General features: G+C 37.8%; 1 protein-coding gene across 2 annotated transcripts; it reads right to left on the bottom strand.

The window, feature by feature from the left end:
• Window positions 1-1456: 1456 nt before the first annotated feature.
• Window positions 1457-17005, bottom strand: LOC146132132 (CTD small phosphatase-like protein). Of its 2 annotated transcripts, XM_083396450.1 has the most exons (8): window positions 16617-17005; window positions 15723-15934; window positions 13868-13981; window positions 13663-13719; window positions 12447-12539; window positions 10105-10290; window positions 8347-8588; window positions 1457-4495 (listed from the first exon to the last, which is right to left on the bottom strand). In XM_083396450.1, exons 1-8 carry the CDS (start codon window positions 16804-16806, stop codon window positions 4492-4494), a joined length of 1098 nt encoding a protein of 365 aa, XP_083252576.1. In that variant the 5' UTR covers window positions 16807-17005; the 3' UTR covers window positions 1457-4491. The 2 variants fall into 2 exon arrangements, with proteins under 2 accessions (XP_083252576.1, XP_083252577.1); XM_083396451.1 differs by lacking the exon at window positions 1457-4495 and having other exon boundaries at window positions 8343-8588; window positions 15726-15934.
• Between the last annotated feature and the right edge of the window lie 2746 nt (window positions 17006-19751).

Raw genomic sequence — 19751 nt, 5'->3', positions numbered from 1 at the left:
GTTTTCGGCGACAACTGTTCGATTCGACCCGAAACAGCAACGAGGCCTTTCGCACGCTCCCGAAGGTCGAAAGTTTCGGAAAAGTCGCGCGGGCGCTTTCTAAACGACGGCGTCGACCGCCGGTATCGAACCGGGCCTGGCATGGCGACCAGGGTAGCAATTGATTGGTCGGTCGGGCGCCAGAATCCAGGTTTTGGCTTGTGTACGACGACTATGAAGTCCGCATCCATTATTGATGGGCTTTCTGCGACTCGCGAGATTTTCGGCTACGCGAATCGCTGCACGCTTTGCAAAACGAGTTTCAAAGCAATTTTTTGCCCGAAATTGCTCGTACAAAGCGATTTTTATCCCTATTGAAAGAAACGCGAAGTCACGGGGGAAAAATGTTATGGGGGAAAAATGAAAGATGAGTTGAAACATTGGCCAACATGTAACATAACTGGAGCGCTTTGTAGTAGGTTTGTAAAAATAATTCGGAAGACAGGTCGAACAAAGTTAAGGTCGTTTCTATGACAGCTTCTTAACAAATTTCCTTGACAGCTTTTGGACAAGGATACACGTGACTTTCGGCGGTTAGGGATAGAAATAGACCAGCAAAATGTCATAATTTCGGCTCCTGAGGGAGTTTCAAAGTCCTAAAAGCGCATACAGGCCAACAATGCTGTTTTTAAGCAGAAGTGGGCCGAAAAACATGTGGTTGTGTCGGTGATCCACGCTCGTGTCGCGTCTCTGCAAACAAGAAATGACAAACAACGTTTCGAGCTGCGATTCGAGTAGAGCCGCCCCAAACGCGGGCGCAGGGAAGTAGCGCTAATTCGATTGCGTGCGTCCAGATATCGTGCCTCTGGGGAATTCCGAACGCTCGTCTACTGTCTCCGTCACTTCTTTTAAGACCAGCGGCCAACAGCGGCGAACAACGGCCCGCAGGTCACTTTAAATTGGATGAAAAAAGAAAGCGACCGACTTCGCTGGGTAGGTTTTTTAGATTTGGCTTTTCACTCCACCTTGGGCGATAATTGGAATGTTTTTCGGTTAATTTGCGCGGCGTCTCGATTTTTGCGGTATTTCGACGTCGTGACCATTTAGCGGCCGCTTACCGCAACCAGTTCTCAATTCTACCACTCACAAAACAGATCTTCGCTTTGTTATATTCCTGTTTTGTAATCGCGCGCAATTTTGCGAGATCGTTTCTCAATTATTTAAAAGTTTCGCGGTCGATTTAATCAAAGAAATATTAGCTATGAGCCCCTGCGAGAACGGGAACTTAGCGTAGAGCGACGACGCACTTCTCACGTTCTCCCCGGGCCATGACGTCACGATTACGTCACTCGCAAAACGAAACATACCGAGCGAACGAGAAGGCAATTAAAGGCTATTGCTGGATATGGCACTATAGAGTATACTGCGATGGGGAGAACAAAATATAGGCAACAATGGCCGGGGCGTAGAAGGGTGATATCGCAGGTTATACAGAGTTGCTTTGGAAATCTATTCGCGCTTACGTACCTTGGGCGGCACGTTTTTAAGTTGGGTAGACCACCAGACTTGGGGGAACGCAAAGGTTAAAAACAGCGATAAAATCGAATAAGAACGCAATCGAGTTGATGTGGGCACGAGAAAAAACAAAGAAAAAATGATAGCAATACAAAGAGTAAAACAAAAGGGGAACGTGGTTCACTTGGTACAGGGGAGAAAGATGGGGGACAAGGCCATAAGTGCCATTCGTCTCAACAACGACAACAGAATAACCAAGGCAACGGCAATAAAGTGTCGCGAGGCCTTTAGAAACAATGGCCTCCATGGGACCAATTACAGCAGAAGCATCGAATTTAATATTTCTCGCAAAAAAAGTCGTGAAAGCCAGAAGAAATGCGAACAACGGAGTTCTCTTAACTGTGTTTGGGGATGGTGCGCATTACATCGTTAGTGCAGTGGATACTCGGCTTGGGTGGAAATAGGCAATATGTGAACATGTGGAAAGCGCGATGTCCCGGTTGGGTGTTTTCGGCGTCAATGCCAGGCATTTTAAATAAATCAAATTGGGTTGGCAGAAAACTCTGGGTTTTAATTCGTCTTGGTTGGCGTTTTGCCGAGGACGAAATCTACGTCGAGCGGCTTAAAAAGCAGGGCTCGAAACGTTCGGCGGAGAACGACCATTGATTTCGAGACCTGCGTTTCGGCCAAATCTGGCCTCGGCAAAGCCGCCGAAGTGTGACGCGTTTTAGGAACACAAAAATGACCGCACGAATTTAGGCGATTTAAATTTGTAGTTAAAAAATCTAACGTTTCGCAAAAAAGCGATTTGCAGACTTCGCAAGCTAAGGTCTGCGTTTCGCCTCCGCAGCAAACTTCAGTCGCCGTTTAGCTTCGGCACAAACATGTTGTGATTTTTCGCCTGCCCGCTCAGGGCGAATGTGACGTCACAAACGAAAGGGAAAAAGGCTAAAAAAATCGGGGGGTAAAATGCGCCGAGTAGGGGAGGGGAAAACAAAACGACCAAAAGAGAGAACACGGAAAAGCCGAAAAGGCACTTTTTCTGCGGAGACAAGAGAAAAGCAACAACAACAGTAGGGACGACGGGAGCCTTTGCGCAGTGGTGCGTGAAATGAACGGGGGGAGACAGCGGATAGTTTTTTTCAGCTTATTGCTCTTGGGCGCGGCGAGGCGCGAAGCTCAACGCGCGCGCTCTTCTCTTTGGCGCTGTCGATTGTTACGTCATTGACGGCGGGGCGCTCGAGAGTGAGCGATGGGCGCGATTGTTGGCCGAGAGAACAATCGACTTCGCGACCTCTCTTTGGACGATGGAACCGGTTTTCACCGCGTCCACTTAAGTCTCCATAAGACGTGTGGCGTACTTGGCTTTGTCTCTGTGAAAAAGCCACTGAAAATATACCGAGTTTTTGTTTACCTATCAACGAGAAAGCCCCTCTTTAGAATGAAATAGACAATTGTGAGTTGCGGAGGAAGAAAACTTGGACCGATTGACATATATTCGGTACTCCGGTTATTTCATAGTGGTTGTTAATTCCTTGATCGCTAATCCCGTGCAATATAAAACTTGCGGGATAAAAGAGGATTTTTCCAGTTTTGTCGGAACTAAAAAAAAAATTTGTTGTAACGCTAACATTGCGATTATGAGCTATGATTGGATGATGGCGTTTGGTTAGTTCTACCTCGCAGAAAGCGCACAAAAGTCCGAAATTAGCAAAAGACAGAAAAAAGAGGAACCTTTGTTCTTCGTTTTGCCCCGTAATCGAGCGAAGTGAGAAAGAATAAAATGTGAAAAAAACGTTGTTTAGGTCTCTACGGTCCTGAGCTGATAATGCTGAAAGAAGCGGCATCGGGTAAAAGACGGACTGGACGGATCGCGGAGAAAAACCTTCGGACTGAATCAGCTCGCGGCGTGAACTTTCCTTGAAATATACATCTCCGTGGTAAAAAATTAACGGCGAAAGAGTTGGGAGAGTGACAGAGGTTAAAAAAATATCTTAGACAGAGACAAAACAACGGTGAAAGGCCGCAAAACAAAAGGCGCGAGCGAAAGACGGTGACGTGTACAAAAGTGAAAGCGAACAAAGCTAAAAAGCCAACAGACTTTTGACAATCTTGATTCGAATAGGAAATAGGGGTGAATGGAGGCGCGTGTTCACTGAACGGGAAGCACTTTTACACCTTTTCGCGGCATTAGCTAAACGGCCGAAACAAGCGTTGGCTTTCGTTGATCTCGAAGGGGCCGACAAAAAGCTGCGCAGTTGGTGTTCTGGGAAACGCAAGCACCAAACTTGTAGGATTTTCGTAAAGGAAAAAGTCGAAAAACGGAACCGAAACAATGCGCTCCCAAGCAGACGCTGCTGATACGGACCACGCGGACCCAACAGTGTTCTGCACAGAATGCACAATTGCCTGTTGTTAGTGTTGTTGTTCCGTAGAACGGGCCTTGGCAGCAGTGCGACCGCAGAACAGAACGTACGAACCGAGGTTAGGATCCGAAATGCCATTTTTCATCATTGGGGAATCTGTTAATTTCAGGCAAAGTAAAGGGCAACCGCGCATATACACAACACAGCCCACGGTCTCCCTTTCATTTCAAAGCGGTTAGTAAACCGAGCCGACATCGGCTCACGCGAAATCATTCGGCCGACGTCAGCCTGGCAGGTCAGGAAGCGCGCACGAAGGTCCGTCGGGTTTACTTTGGGTCAACGCGACGTTGATTACGTCACGCTGCGTGCCGGGGTCAAGTCGGTTCGTGGCTGGTCGCGGTAGCAGAGTTGGCGATTTCGCTTCGGTCAGCACCAATATGACAAGTGATTACGCTGTTGATGTGGTTTGTTGTTTATGTTGTAGTCAGTTGCGAGCAGGGGTGGGATGGGAGGTAACGTTTTTCGGGGGGAGACAAGAAATGAAACTTTTTCGGAATTTCAATCGCTCGCTGGCGCCGTTGGCGGGCCGCCGTGCTCTTGCGACCCCGTGTGACTGGAAGTCACCGGTGTGCTACCTGAAAGCAAAAAATCAAAATGAAATTGGGTTAAAATTGCAAAGAGTGACAAGGGTTGTTTTTAAAGATTTTTAAATCTTAAAAATTCGGACAAGTCAAATAACTGGAATAATGATGGGCAATGACACACCCTTTAATGAAGATCATGCTAAGTGTTCATTAAATGAGCAAGGTGTCTTCATTTATAAGTATTTTTTTTTCAATAAAATAAACTATTTCAAAGAGAAAGAATATCAAAGCCCATAAAGAAGTGAATAACACTTCGAACGTTTCTAATATCTTTCTTCATTTTCAACATTATAAAAACGTTTAAAATGTTGCCCAATTTAAAACAGGCTTTAATATTCTTATTATTCCAAAGTACAAAGTTAAACAACCAAAATTAACAAATATAAATCCAATAAATTATCACCATTTTTGAAAGCCTCAAAATGTGGACCTTAATAATGGTGATGAGCACTGAAATCTTACAGAAGCTACAAAACAATAAAACTACAAAGTACTAGCTTGAAACATAGCAAGCAAGAGCTAAGAAGCAGAGAGTTTACCTGCCATTTAATTATTAACCTGGGGCTCTGTTTGCCCACATTGCCTGCAGTTGGAAAACATCATACGGCGAAAAGTTACTGGCTGGGCTGTTAACTTAGTTTTGGCGTCCCATGTTTGTGAGAGTCATAAACTTGTCATAATGTTTTTATTGGTGGCCCTATTAGTGAACGTTACTTTTGTTGGTGTGCTGGTTAATGCAATAAAAGCCTAAGCCCCAACACACAAGTAAGCAATGTCTTATCCAAACTTTACAAAAATGATATCAATTTTAGGCCCAGAAAAACATAATCAACCAAAAGCGCAATGATCTTTATGTACATAGTTTAAGATTTTTGTGATGCACTGCATTTTGAGTTCATTCTAAATCTTTATTTCTGCACACAGATATATGTAGTTATCTACAAACAATAAATCTGCTCGGTTAAAGGGAGAAATTAATTATCTACTGCGAACTTTATCGAACTAAAATGAAAATTCAGAAAAGCCTATATAATGTTAAGTAAATATAATCTTTTTGGACATTCATGATAACGGCAAAGTGGCATCCTGATAAATAATGTTGGAATACAAGTAATTACTGCCCACAACAGCATATTGACAAATTGGTTTTTGTGCAGAAAAGTTGCTAAGTAAACAGCTCTTCACGAATATGACCAGTATTTGTGTAAATATAAGATGACCTCCTGGGGGTGATGTTTGGCGGTTAACTTTTACATTGAGCGTCATACTTTCATGTTTTTAATCAACATGCTACAAACCTGCATTGTTTAACAAGAAGAATATTCTGACAAAAGTATTTATTTCTCCACTGATTACTATTGGTACAACTACTACATTGAACTATTGGAGTAGAACATGTTCTTTACCCTAATGTCACTCAATTTTAAGGGAAGTGTCAACTCTATAGTGCACACCTTAACAGTGCTTTAAAAATTCATAACACCTGGGTAAACTTAAAAAAGTTTCACTTGGGAAAACTTCATACTACCAAACTAACTCAGAAGTCACAATAAGTCAGAAAAACCGGACTTGCTATTGCATATAAAATAAAAACGTTTTTTTTAAATTAAAGTTTCTCACCATTATATTACACATGCAATGTGTAAGATAATAACTTTAGGTGGAATTACTTCTAAAAGCTTTTGGGGATATGTGAAGGTACATGCATATGAACATAAAACTATAAATATTTAAACTGTTTTTATTTCCTATTTAAAGGTAACATATTTTATGTGTAAGAAATGAACATGGGGCTATTTTTGTGATGCTGTTTTTTTCAAAAGCATGAACAAAATAGGATGCAAATGGACATAATCTGTTTTCTGAAAAAATAATAATGCTCAAACTGCATCTTAAATAAGAACAAAAGCAACAAAAGCAGCATTCTGTATCTAAACAGGGTAATAAACTATTGCAACAAGCTGGGGTTTTCATTAGGGCTGCAAAATACATTGATGGGAAATGCACACCTGTCAGCATATTCAACAAAGAGATATAAAATCAGCCATTATTTATATCACCTAAGCTAAAACCCAATGAAACCCCAAACCAAGAGTCAAGACTAAAGCTAAATTGAGTAAAGCATTCATTCAAGCAAGCAAGTTCAAATTGAATTTGTCGATTTTAAAACTCACTTCACATGTGATGTCAACAACAAGCCAGGTGCCTTGTCACAACCTATCTTACCATTACATACGGCCGGCCTGATTAGAGGCTCACAATCGTTAGTAGTACTGCTACAGTCTTCTGCTTTCAACTGGCCAATGCAGGTACCAGCACTTGTCTGGTGGATTGTCTGTTCTGCTGTCGGGGTTTCATGAATTGAATCCCTGTTGGGCGATTTTTAGCATTGAATTTAGACTGCGCCAAAGTCGGGGGAAACATAAACTGACGAAAAACGCAAACCAATTTTTATAAAAAAAAATATTGTAAATATGACTAAAGATTGCCTTTAAAAAGACCATTTCAAAAACATAGTTTAATTGTGTTCAGAATAATCATTTAAACAGTTTTTACTTAGTTTAAAGAAAAAAAGGAAAATAGGATGGTATAAATATGCAATTATAAAGAAACCAAGCAGGGGAAATTTCTCCACAGGTTCATTGGTGGTGTCGAAAGATAACACAGATAAACTTTAAGTCAGAAGAAAGCCCACTTTGAACAAGCACTTGGTGATTTTAGGACTTTGAAGCTTAGACATAATAAAGACCTTATACAAATTAGCAATTTAGAGTGTGGTGCACTACAGATACTGTGGTTACAATGGTATAAATGTTGGGCATATAAAATGTGGTAAAGGTTAGACGTGACTGTTTAATTTAAAAACCAGCTCCCAAGAGACTAGACAAACCACAAAATCGAAATTGACATTATGCTGGAATCGTAACTCTAGGTTCAATTATATTCACAAATGTCAAGGTTTTAATGGTGCTATAGAAACATGGCTATACATTTCCTAAACATATTTTCAAAAATTTCTTAATGAGCTTCTTTTGAACAAGCATTTCTTTGCTACCCTAATAAAAGCTTTTAATATTTAACAACATGTTTATTTTTCAACTGTCATTGGTAAGAAAAACTTATTATGGTCAAAAACTAATTCAATATAAAAACAAGTGGCTTTTAAAAAGTTACCCTAATTCTTTCAATAATTCTAGGTTACTAATGTGATACATCAAGGAAGTTGAAATTTAATACATGTGCCATGTTGGGAACCAAAAAACATGTCTATCAGTCTGCTTGTGAGGTGCAATGCTTGCACTTCTGCTTGTCAACATTAAAAAGGAACTGTTTGACAACCAAGCAACAGCAGCACCTAAGATGATGTTATCCACACAGACACGCCCAGAAAAATATCCATTACAACAGCTTCATCTTTTAGTTTTTTAGGTTTGAAAAATTGAAGTTGTACACAACATTTTTAAAATAAATTAACCACCTTCATTATCTAATTAAAACAAATCAATAGAAACCACAACACAACATCACAATTGTTGAATTATAGGAGAATTTGCATTCAAAACTTGTCATTTTATTTATTTATATTGTTTTAACTCATTTTTACAAATAATGATTCCTTTTATATAAATGCTACTGATTTCAAATTCTTGCCTCTACAACCTATCAAAATTATCACATGGCTGGTTTTAAAGACCCCCCCCCCCCCCCCCCCCCAGTAATCTGAAAAAGTAACTTTACAACAACCAAAAATATGGCTGAAGATTAATCGAAACGCAGCTTTTTTGATAAATGTTATTTGGCTGATAACAACAGTTTCTATATAATCAGAGATGCAGTCTTACCTGTCTTCGTTGTCTCCGTCGTCCGTGTCGGTCTGGCACTGCTGCTGTTGCGCCTGCATCTGTTGTTGGTGGATCAGCTGCTGTTGATGCAACCGGGCGCTCGTCTTTTGGGTGTGATGAGCGAAGCTTTGCGAGTTAAGCACCGAGTAGACGTCGTCAGCCTTGGCGATCGCCTCCAGGAAGGGAATCAGGTCCAGGAGCTCTGTGTCGTTAGGATCGTCAAACCAAGAAACGACCGGGACCTGGACGAGGCCGAAACAAGCATTTTGAAAATTGTTTTAACTAGAGATAGATCAATATATCGGTTTACCAATAATAACGGCCGATATTTGGCTTTAACCGATATATCGGTATCGTTAAATGTAGACTGAGACTTTGGCCGATATTTTAGTACGCAAATATGATGTTTTTTCTGTACAGCAAACCACCTAAACCCGTTTTTTGTTCACAAAAATTTGGGTTTTAGCATCACGCCAAGTTAATAATCAAAATAATAGTTAAATTGTAAAAAATCGGCTATCGGTATCGGTCCAAAAAATGATTTCTGTCTATCTCTAGTTTCAACCAAAAATATAAGACAGAGTAGATTTTACAATGTTTAAAGCAGTGGTTCTCAACCCGGGTCATTTTATACTTCATTTGTTTTAGGTAAAATGTATAATTTGCGGAATATGTACAGATTCTTGACATAGATAGAAGATTTATGGTTTTCACTATTAATGACAATGCCAAATTTTAATATGGGTAAACCTTACGAAATGTTTAAATTTGTTTTACTCCGATCTAATATTAACCATATATATATTTGAGCTATCAGTAAAATATTTTGTGGTATCATCATATTAATAGGGTAATAAAATGGTCAAATTAAGTGGTTTTCTTAAAAGAATTAACAAGTGAAAGCGACAGCATGTACTTGTGGTACATAGGGGCTCTTAAAGCAAAAATATTAAAACACAGTCTGCATTAATAATGCATAGGAATAGATTTATAGTTACAATGTATTGCCACAATTTCTGCCTGAAAGTAAAATTGTCAAACACTTCTAGGATGCCTAACATTTCTTTTAAGAAGTGTTTACTTATTAAGCTAATTAAATATCCTTGGGGATTTCCTAAAAACATTAACAACTAACTGTAACTTTATCAAAATTTTTAAATAAATACTAGACTTTTATGTCTTTTTATATTTACAGTTTATGGATTGCTTAATGCTTTTTATATGAAGAGTTTAAAAAATATTAAAATCAATGAAAGATAATTTTTTGGGGGGCATAAATATTGAAACAGTATCAAAAAATTCAAAAACAATGTTCATTGTAAAAATGTTTGTTCAACAAAAAAACATACTCCTGTATTTACAAAAAAAATTACTGTTGTTAAGATTGTGTTTGGAACTGATTTGAATCAAGTAATTTTAAAGTTTCAGCACAGCGTCAGAATGTTTGGCTCAAGGTTAATGCATTGTGGCATAGGGTTGAAAATCACTACAAATGGAATAAGTATGGCACATTCCTTACAGTATCGGTTATTTTATTCATTAAGGCCCTAATCCAATGAATTCGAGACTTATTCTGACAGGTTTAGTTCTTGTTCTGTCATGTATATTAAAGCGTATTTGGCTGTATTATGACATTGGTCTTAGTACTATAGTAATATAAATTATTTTGCTTCCAATATTGTTGCTTAATAGGCCTTGTTGTAGGTACCCAATAGAACCACTATAGAACAGTTAAACCTGGGTGTTGTTTTAACATACCGCATTGTCAGGATGGAAAATGTAGGAGGCTGGCGAGTTGTCAACAATTATGACACTATGAAGGTCTCGGCCGATCAGGCTTAGGTCCTTGACGTAGTTGCCACGATGAAAAACACACGACTCCCTGAAAAGTCGTGAAGAGAAGACTCCACCTTTGTCCAAGAGATCCGCGACAGGATCAGCATACTAAAAAAGTAATAAATTTATTACTTAATGAGATTTTTGGATTATTGGATTTTATAACTATTTTAATAGTTGAGTATGTTCAACAAATTGATTTTACCCGTATTCTCAATTTTCCTTCATGTGGTTGTATTTTGTAGTTCAAGTATAAATTGCACACTTTTATTGATTTAACAAAAAAGTGAAAAAATTATGCCTTAACCTGAAATATTGTGCTATTTCAGGTTTTTTTAGGCTTGGCATTAAAGAATTTTTCTGAAAAATGTAGCTGTTTGTCCCAGCTTAAAAATTAATTATCTTTCTGACAGTCTTCACCATAATTATTTGCTGTAAGGCTAATATTTTATTCAACATTCCTTATATGTATATACAATACAAACAAAATGTAACAGACAGAATCCAGTTACTTCAAACAAGGCTAAACGCACAGGAGAGAGCAAACTTTAAAATGCCACAGGCAATTTTGCGCAACGAATGCTAACAGGCCATGGTTACAGTTAAAGCCGCCAATGAAAGAAGCCACTTTATTACTAAACGCAACTGTTTTAAAGGCCTTCAACAAACTCCCTGAGGTGTTTCATGCAACTGCATAGTGTGGAAGTCTTTTTTGTGGTAAAGGTGTCATCTGTCACAGTTGCTGTCATGGCCTTTTTACCATAACCACAAAACAGAGAATGAAAATGTACAGTTCTCGTACTAGGATTAGGTACTTGTTGGGCAAGTTATGGTGATAAACAACCTACATGATTAGATTTAATAATCAGCACTATAACATACCATAATCAAAGACAACATTGGAAAATTGTTATAAACTGTTCAACATAGCCCTGTAGGCTGACAAATGTAACAAACTTCAAAAAAGATAACCAAATGCAAACTTAACGTTACAACTTTTAAATTGAGAAAATTTTTGTTTTACTTTAGGACTAAACAAAGTTACAAGGTAGGGGAATGAAATAACAATGGGATACCAACAATGGCTTTATCCCTATGTAATTGATTTCCTATTGTTTGTGTTTTATCCAGTTTAATTATGAAAACCATAGATACACTTGACAAATCTTATAAAAAGAAAGATTGCAAAATACAATATTTCTGTTAGTTTATAGCCAGGTGTCTGCTGACAAAACAACCTTACTGTAATGAGTTTTTCAAAGAGACTGCAGTTTGTACGGCAGTAGGGTTGTCGCATATCTCCTAAGCTGCACAGGCAAAGGCGGGCATATCAAGTTTAAAATGGAAGTACCTCAATGCACGGTTGACGGAGCATGAAATATTAGTAGATCAAATGCTGTTCGTCAAAAAAGGACTAACGCACTGCAAAGCAGCACACAAGAAACTTACATTGAAACCACTGTTAATTCAGAGAGAGTTTGAAACATTATATTCTTGTTATCCACACATTTGTCACAGGTCAACTGTGCTTCATGTAAAATATTTGTTGGTGGTTGCCTTACTTAAGTAGTATTTTTTCTGCGATGAGGTACAGGTATTTTTTCTTTAAATAAGGTCTCAGGAACCTTGTCAAGGTCACCTTATATTAGACATAGATAAAACATCGTAAAGAAATTAACCATACTAACAGATCTCACCGGAATAAGAATTATAAGCAACATAAAATTCTAATCATTATTTTTGATGGCTTTTTACATATCAGAGTTTGGCTAAATATATTTGAGGTAGAATATGCCAAGAAGACGTCAATACAACAATTTTAAGCTGTATAAAACAGAAGAGAAGATAATCATGCTGCCACATTTCCCCGAAAATGTGGGTGAACGCTTGTTGTTCTACACCCACGTGTCACTTGCAATTTGCAATCTATATACAAGCCTGACTCACATATAAATCTATTCCACTAACCAAGAATACACTGTTCACAGCATTACGAATAGGAAGCCATTTGAAAAGTAAATTACCATAAAATTCATGTGTGCGTCAGATAGTTAACTGGCCTTGTTTTTTTAAACATACAGCTTAGATTAATTTAGGTGGAATCTGGTATTACCCAAGGTTTATCCATTTATATATACATAAACAATTTAAATAATTCAAGCTTGTAGTCACTATGTTATATTTTCAATTGGTTTGCTTAACTTACTTCAAGAGCATCACTGTAAATATTGTTTTAAAGATGAGGTAAAATTTTGTCAACTTACTTTTGCAAGACTGGCAGTAAATAGGACGCACTCATACAACTCTCCCATTCGCTTTAGATATTCGTCAACATGGGGACGCTTGAGGACATAAACCTAAAAACAAAATAAAATGTTTAGTTAGAGCACCTTCAAAAGGTAGCAGGAATTATTTAAACGGTTACAATAAAGTCTAAATTCGGTCAAGAGAAAGCATTAGGACTAGTTGTTTTGTTTTAGACAAAAGCGCGAATACTAACAACAAAACCTTAATCACACTTTTTAGAAAACTGTTACGACATCACTTAAGTAAGCTTGGTGTAAGACTTTTAGGTAACTTTATAGCATGTATCAAAAAGGAGAAGGATGAAGATCAGACAAAATGGTAAACAACCCATCAGATTATTATGAACCCACGTGACTGTTAAAAAGGCCTGACATACAGCAATGGAATGCCAACCAATGTAAAGTGCAATGCAAGCAGGTCCACAGAGTGACTTATCACTAGCTTTGCACTGCTAGGCTTAAAGATTAACAGAGCATTTACAGCAATGAAAAACATGCCTAGTGCAAATCTGAGCAACACAACATGTCAACTACAAAACAACCGCTTTTTAACTGTAAATACGCCAACTTAACTGTAAATACGTCCAGTGTTTTGTCAGCATTTTATGGGCAATGATGAACAATTTAACACATGACAGAAATCAACTCTGTCTAGGACTGTCATAAAAAAATTTAAAACTTTTTTCGAAAATTTAAAATTTTGGCAAAACTAAAGGAATGTCCACACAAATCAGAATCCACATCAACCCAGATGTTCAATTTAACTGTTTGTCAATATGCTATGCTTGTTTTGGCAACGCAGGTGGCCCATATATAGAACGCTGTAGTAAAGTTCTTTCAACAAAGATGGAGTACCTAACAATGGGTATATCAATAAAGCCCTGGTTTTTGTTGAACAAAAAAGGCTCTCCAGTACAAACAATCAGGATTAGGAGTAATATTACAGATTCTTTAGTTATCCAGCAAAAGTGTTTGATAAGTAACTCAAAACAATAAGTTGGCTGACATGCTATCCATCATTAAGGGTTGGAAAGTTGTTAGGCCTACCTCAAATTTACATTAAAGAATATTGTTGACATTGCATGGCCAGGGTGCCAAATTCCTGAATATCCAGGCTTTTTGTTAGAATAGTGTTCCATTTTACAGTTTGACCTAAAAATCTAACAACCATTACCTGGTGTATGGTGCCTTCGATTTCAACAGGAACGATAAAATCGGCATTGCTGATTGGCTGAAAAATAGATTGGTCTTAATGGGAAAAATAAAAAAAGTATAAGATAACTATTTTTATAATTAGAATTTCTTAAAAAAATACCTAAAAAAATGTTAGGTGTTTGTTTCTCTATTCTACTTTTAGACAGTGTTGCTTAAAAAATTACCTTAAAAGAACTATGGACTAGCGTTTCATCTAGGTCTATTACAGCACACTTCTTGTCTCCAAGACTTGGGCATTTGGAGGCCAGTAGATATGTTTGATCTCCATTAGATAACGACTGCAAAGAAATAGTAAATAAATTTGTATTTTATTGCTTGATAATAAAAAATAAATGTTAGGCCATTGTATTTCAGGATTAATTTGGAACAAATCCTTTGCACTTGCACATGGATAACCACATATAAATTCTGAAAGTATTAAACCCTTTTTAATTCATATCTTTTTGCCTCCTAGTAAACTTGAATAGTCTAAAACTCTTTCTTTTGAGAATTTCAATCAATTAAAACCTGTTGTTTGTTCCAAAATATAGCAAATTGAAAACGAGTTGCAACAATTAAGGTGACATTACCTTACAATGGTTTTCAATATAAACTTTTTATTTATGTGTAAGATTCAGGAATATGTCATTATAGCATAACATTTTGTATTTAAAAAGTAAAATTACAGAAACATCTTTTGGTTTATCATCATTACACCTGTGTTGCAAAGTGATAATAAAAGGGAGGAAGTTTAGGACATATATGCAGCAGACAGGAACAGCTGCAACTTAATACTTGACATTATATTTAAATATACAATATCCAATGGATAAAAAGTTTCTCTATCTGATCCGTTACCAAATGATTTCAATTCAGGCTCTAATATTTCTATAAAATTTTAGGCATTTTAAGGCCCTTTTTTAGGTTTTAAGCGAAAATCTGCTTTTGTGATAAGGAGTTTAGTTTGCCCAGAGTTAATATTAAAATATTTTTTTTAATTCTACCTTTCAAGGTGGAATCGATGCATTGGATTGCAAATCATGTCTGAAATTCCGCAAACAGTCACCAATTGGAATTTAGTGTATTATTTGTTCTAATCCAATATTGCCTGACATTTCTCATTTGTACCATAGCCACATTTCACTTTGTAAAATGGATTGAAATCCATAAATAACTTGAAATGCCAGAAAACACTAAGGAAGGACCCTCCAATAGGCTTCAATTAAGGATGGATTAATAAAATAGCTTGTATCAATAGTGGTAAAATAGTCATCTTTTAACTTATTTTGTAAAACAATGCTAAATAATGTGGTGATAATTCAAAAGATTGTTTTATTGTTTCTAATAGTTTTCCGCATTTTTTTTATTATGGTTATATTTGTCCAGCAAAAAGTTTTTCGCTTTAATTATTATACCGAGTGTTAAAGAACTTGTTTGCTCCACTGTTTGTGCCGTTAAAGCATGGCAGTAACAGCTAACTAAATACATTCGGAATCAAACAGCAACAAGCTTAGGCAGTAAACACTTATTAACTGAAATTGATGCAGTGGATCAGGCGACAGGGTAAACATAAAAGTTTAATACAATTCAAGTCCATCACAAGCTTTATCACATAAAGCAAATGTGCAGATGTATCTGTTTCCACATTTAAAGCAGCAACAATTATGAAATTTGTCAACATAAATACTTTCTGCATAAAAAAAAATATAATATATATATACTTTTTAAGAGGTTAGATCAAACTCTAACTACTAAACTAAACCCGCAATTTGTTGCCTTGGAGTACCAATAGGTCTGAGTTAGACAAAACATGAAAAAGAGAATAAAAAAAATATATATATATACATATTAGTTGTATAATACTAAACCTCATCTTTTAGTGTTAACTGTAACACTCCCAACCACCCTATTTGAAAACCCTTCTGCCAAATGTGCACTGGTCTTCCTAAAAAGTGTTGTTTTATTAAACACGAGATTGTTTGCCCAACCGCCCCTAATATTGGTTTGCAATAAAACCTTATTAAATCAATTGATTCTTACCACATCATTTGCATTTGTTTCTTGGCTTGGCGAGGCAGGCGGCGTGTGGTCTGTCCTGCCATTTGTAGTCGGGACCATCGATTCTGGGACATGTTTGTGGTCCAGGACATTTTTCTTCTTTGGTCTGCTAAAGCAGCAAAGGAGAGATCTGAACTGGGCCCTTTGTGTGTCTGTTTTCGTCTTGGTTCCACGGAAGGATCTTTTCTTCTCATCTGTAGGTGAACAGAAAAAAAATAAGTTAATAAAGAAAGAGTAAAATCCTACTGGGTAATGATTTCTATTAATGTTAATCAATAAAGACATAAAAGCTGGACAAGTTTTACTTCGAGTCAAACCAAAAATTAAAGTAATTCATCAAGCCAACAGCAGTTTCATGCTTTGCTTTTTTGTAAACACTTTAAAGTTTATTTGTTATGCAATAAGCATTGCTGAGAGGCAAGGGTATTAACATAGACTGATGTATTTAATCGTTAAAAGGAATTATAAACAGGCTAAGTGGACTATTGTTGGTTTATTATATAAGAAACCAAAAATAAGAACCGAATGTATAAAACTTTTTTTTTTTAGGAAGAAAAAACTCTTTTTTTCTAGCCGTTTTCTAGAAAACAAGGGCACAAGGCCAGTCTGTATAGAATAAATTTAAGATTTTTTACAGTAGGAAATGGTATATGTATTGTGCGGCTATTATATACATAATTACATATAATATGTATACTGTGTATTATGAGGGCATGTTGACTTATTATGCTTAGTTCAGTTAAAACATTTAGAATTTAAACATTAAATATAAATCACAACAGTGTTGTTAAACAAGCACATTCCAACATATTGTGGCTATATACCAGCTGCATAGTTGGCTAGTAAAAACAATTGACTTAAGGACTGAGCACATACCTTTTGACTGGATTGTATATCCATTGGTCTGTTCGTTGGTATCCCGATTCACTTGGGTTATGATGGAGGAGTGTATGTCCATCTTTTTCGGGGACTCTGCTTTTTTTCTTCGTGACAAACCCCAGGCTCGTGATGCTTGCAGTTCGGTCGCTAACTGGTGTGTAAAAGTCCGACCAAATTGTGTGCACATTTGCAAACGTGTTCACAGTCAGTAGATGATGCCAGTTATCGTCCAATTGAAATAAATCCACAAATATTGTTGATTGGCAGAGGTAATAATCCAACTTTGGTGGTCATCAAAGCAATGTAAAAAAGCTATATGTGTTTTTAAGACGTACTTACATGTTTGCCAATATGATTCATTTGGGCTGATTTTTTGCAGCTGGTTATTCCTTCTAAAAAACAGTACACATAAAATTAAATATGGTACCAGGCAATCTATTAAACAGCCAAATGGCAGCTTTTCAGGCTGGTAAACCTTTGTTATACTTGCGTTTGGGGTTACAAGTTGTTTAAATGTTTTGCAATCATGTTGCAGCTGATATTAGCGCTGTTTTATGAGTACATTGTGTGTCTTCTGCAAACGCAGGTCAGCATCAACACACGACCAATGGGGCAGTGTTGTGGACAGTACTTAACGTGAGCAAAACCACTACTGCAAGCCATGCTAGTGACTAACTTCTACGCTGCAAGAAATACGCTATTTTTACGTATGACACATCACGTTTTCCGCAAAACGGGAACAACAGGGCAGCCACTTAGGTGGTAGCATTGAAGTAGGCCTGAAACCACATACCACAGCTGCTGTACCCCTACAATAAGTAGTACCGTATAAGCAGAGTTAGACTGCGCTGCATTTATTCAGGTCCCGTTAGCAGGTTTATATACCACTAGACAGATATAAACCACTACGAAAAGTACTGCAATTTTCCATTTCACGTCTGGCAGTTACCTCACAATCGGCACCAAATTTTATTTTCCCTATGAAATAACTACAATTCCACAACTGATTAGCTTAATAATTTGTAAGAGCCGATAGTCACGGGTAAACTTCTCGTAGAGCTAAACCAAATTATCCCAGGAAAATTTAAAGCTGATTTCAAATATAGCTAGTCAACAACTACCCTAACCTTGACTACGAAGCAGACTTTCTTGGGAAACTGGCCGTCATGACAGGTAACTGAATTACCTGGTCACTTTCACACTAAGGTGCCGCAACTGTCGGACATCGGCAAGTAGCTTCCTGACACGAGTTTACGTACTTGCGTGCTGCTGGACGCCCCCTAACAACGTGTCTTCAACGCGAAAACAACCACGCTCGCGTTGCAGTCGTTTCAAAAGCCGTATACCGTGCCAAGCGTTCGCCAGGAAAATGTTTATCTTTTTACCGAAGAGCTCAGCGCGAAGCGAACGAGTTCTCCCACTCACGGCAGTTAGGCAACGAGCGTACGGTTTTCAACGCTGCGCAGCAGAAAGAGAGAAACGAATGACTCTTTAAAAAGAAACCAACCAGGAGCCGTCGTAGGACAGCTTCGTGTCGCTTGTGTTTCTGTGATACGGCAAGAGACATTCCAGCACTCGTTTTTTTTTCGCTCGCCGCCTTTTCACGGTAAGTTGCAGTCAGCCAGCGTGACCAGCGCAAAGTTGAAAAGTTTTTTTTTTCGCTGTCGATCTTTCCCCTCTGGCGCCGCTTCTCTCTCTTGTTGGATTTTGCCAACGACGCTCGCGCCCAAACGCTTGTTTATCTTGTGCTGTATCTGGCGGACAGGAGAAAGCTAGAACAACGCGCCGGCTTGTGCGTACACGACGAAGTTGCTTTCAGTCGCCGCGAGCGACTAAAAAATCGGCCAAGATGCATTGTAAGGGCCCCGAGGTATGAGCTGAAGCTTGTTCTTGCTCGGCTAGACGATTTTCGACCGGCATTCTTCACGGCAATTTTGCTCCAGTGCCTAACTTAGCTAAAGTTCGACGATCAAGATAGATCGGTCATTTCGCCAATTACCTCGTTCAAAATACGTCACGCAACGCGCGAAATTGTAACTTTGACAGTCCCATAAAACCGCAGTTAGCTTCCTCTTGTTATAAGCAGTCAATTGCCAACGTTTTTCCGGCCAATCGGTGCTTAATTTGCTGTGTGCAAAGCAGCCACCGACTGGTGTGCAAATTTATTCCCACACTTCTAAGAAAGCAGCCTATTGATAAGATTTGTTCGTGGGCCATGCTCCTGTGTTACAATTTAAAACCTAAGTGAACTTTATGGTAGGCTTCAAAACCAGGTTCGCTAAGGTCTTCATTGTTTTTAACAGTTCTGTTTTGTTTTATAATTAATTTCGAAATCATAAATCTTCAAATTCGCCAGGAGCGGAGTCTAAGTTAATTTCAAGTTTACAAGAAGTGTCCCTAGCAAGCAGTAAACAACTTCTCGATAAAATAATAAAGGCATTCTTATCCAATCGGAAGCACCGATGCCCTATTGAAGCCATTCGCGGTTTTCAGTTGAAATTTAAAGAGACAATTTTTTTCAATTGAATTGTTCCACGGAAATTGCTCACGAGTGCCCTTGACTAGCGTAGTCGACAACTTAATTACTGTAAATGATTTATTGCGTAAATCATCACAGATCAGTTTCAATTGCAAATCCGTATTACACAAGTTTATAAAAGAAGACACTTTTTCATTTGAAATTCAAAGGTACACTTTAAACCGTAATCCTAAAATAAAAACTTAGTTTGTAAAGCCTAAAAATATTATACTGTGCTAGCTTTTATTTAGTTTTTTGTAATATTTAAAGTAAAAAAAACAAAGCGTATCCTTGTTAGAACTATCTTCTCGTCACCATCAGCGGACGAAACAAAACGTCGTAGGCTACACAAGTTGCTGTTTTGCATCGTTATTAGATATTGGAATCTTGATGTGTTCGAATGTCGGTTCAAGCTTGTAGGTCCCTGCAATAGTCTTTGCACAAACCGAATTCCTGATTTATCATTGCCAAAACAAAAATTGTATGCACCAAAATCACTTTGGCCGATGAAACCACGTCTACTTGAAAATTCAAGATGACCTTTGAAGATAGTTTTTGGCTGAACCCCGAAGGTATGAAAATATTTTTAAGAGAAGAGGCTAGATTTTGCAGTT

Source organism: Ascidiella aspersa, chromosome 9 (assembly GCF_963924565.1).
Source record: "Ascidiella aspersa chromosome 9, kaAscAspe10.2, whole genome shotgun sequence".
Taxonomy (NCBI): Eukaryota; Metazoa; Chordata; class Ascidiacea; order Phlebobranchia; family Ascidiidae; genus Ascidiella; species Ascidiella aspersa.
The sequence above is the reverse complement of the archived record's forward strand: the minus strand, read 5'-3'. Positions and strand labels throughout refer to the sequence as shown.

Bases quoted from the DNA above. Each gene is read 5' to 3' on its own strand.
- LOC146132132 (XM_083396450.1), bottom strand. From the start codon at position 16,806: ATGTGCACACAATTTGGTCGGACTTTTACACACCAGTTAGCGACCGAA. The intron at 13,720-13,867 runs GTAATTTTTTAA...TCTATTTTTCAG, and splicing joins TAGTCCATAGTTCTTTTAAG to CCAATCAGCAATGCCGATTT. The intron at 8,589-10,104 runs GTATGTTAAAAC...GGCCTCGTCCAG, and splicing joins TTTTCCATCCTGACAATGCG to GTCCCGGTCGTTTCTTGGTT.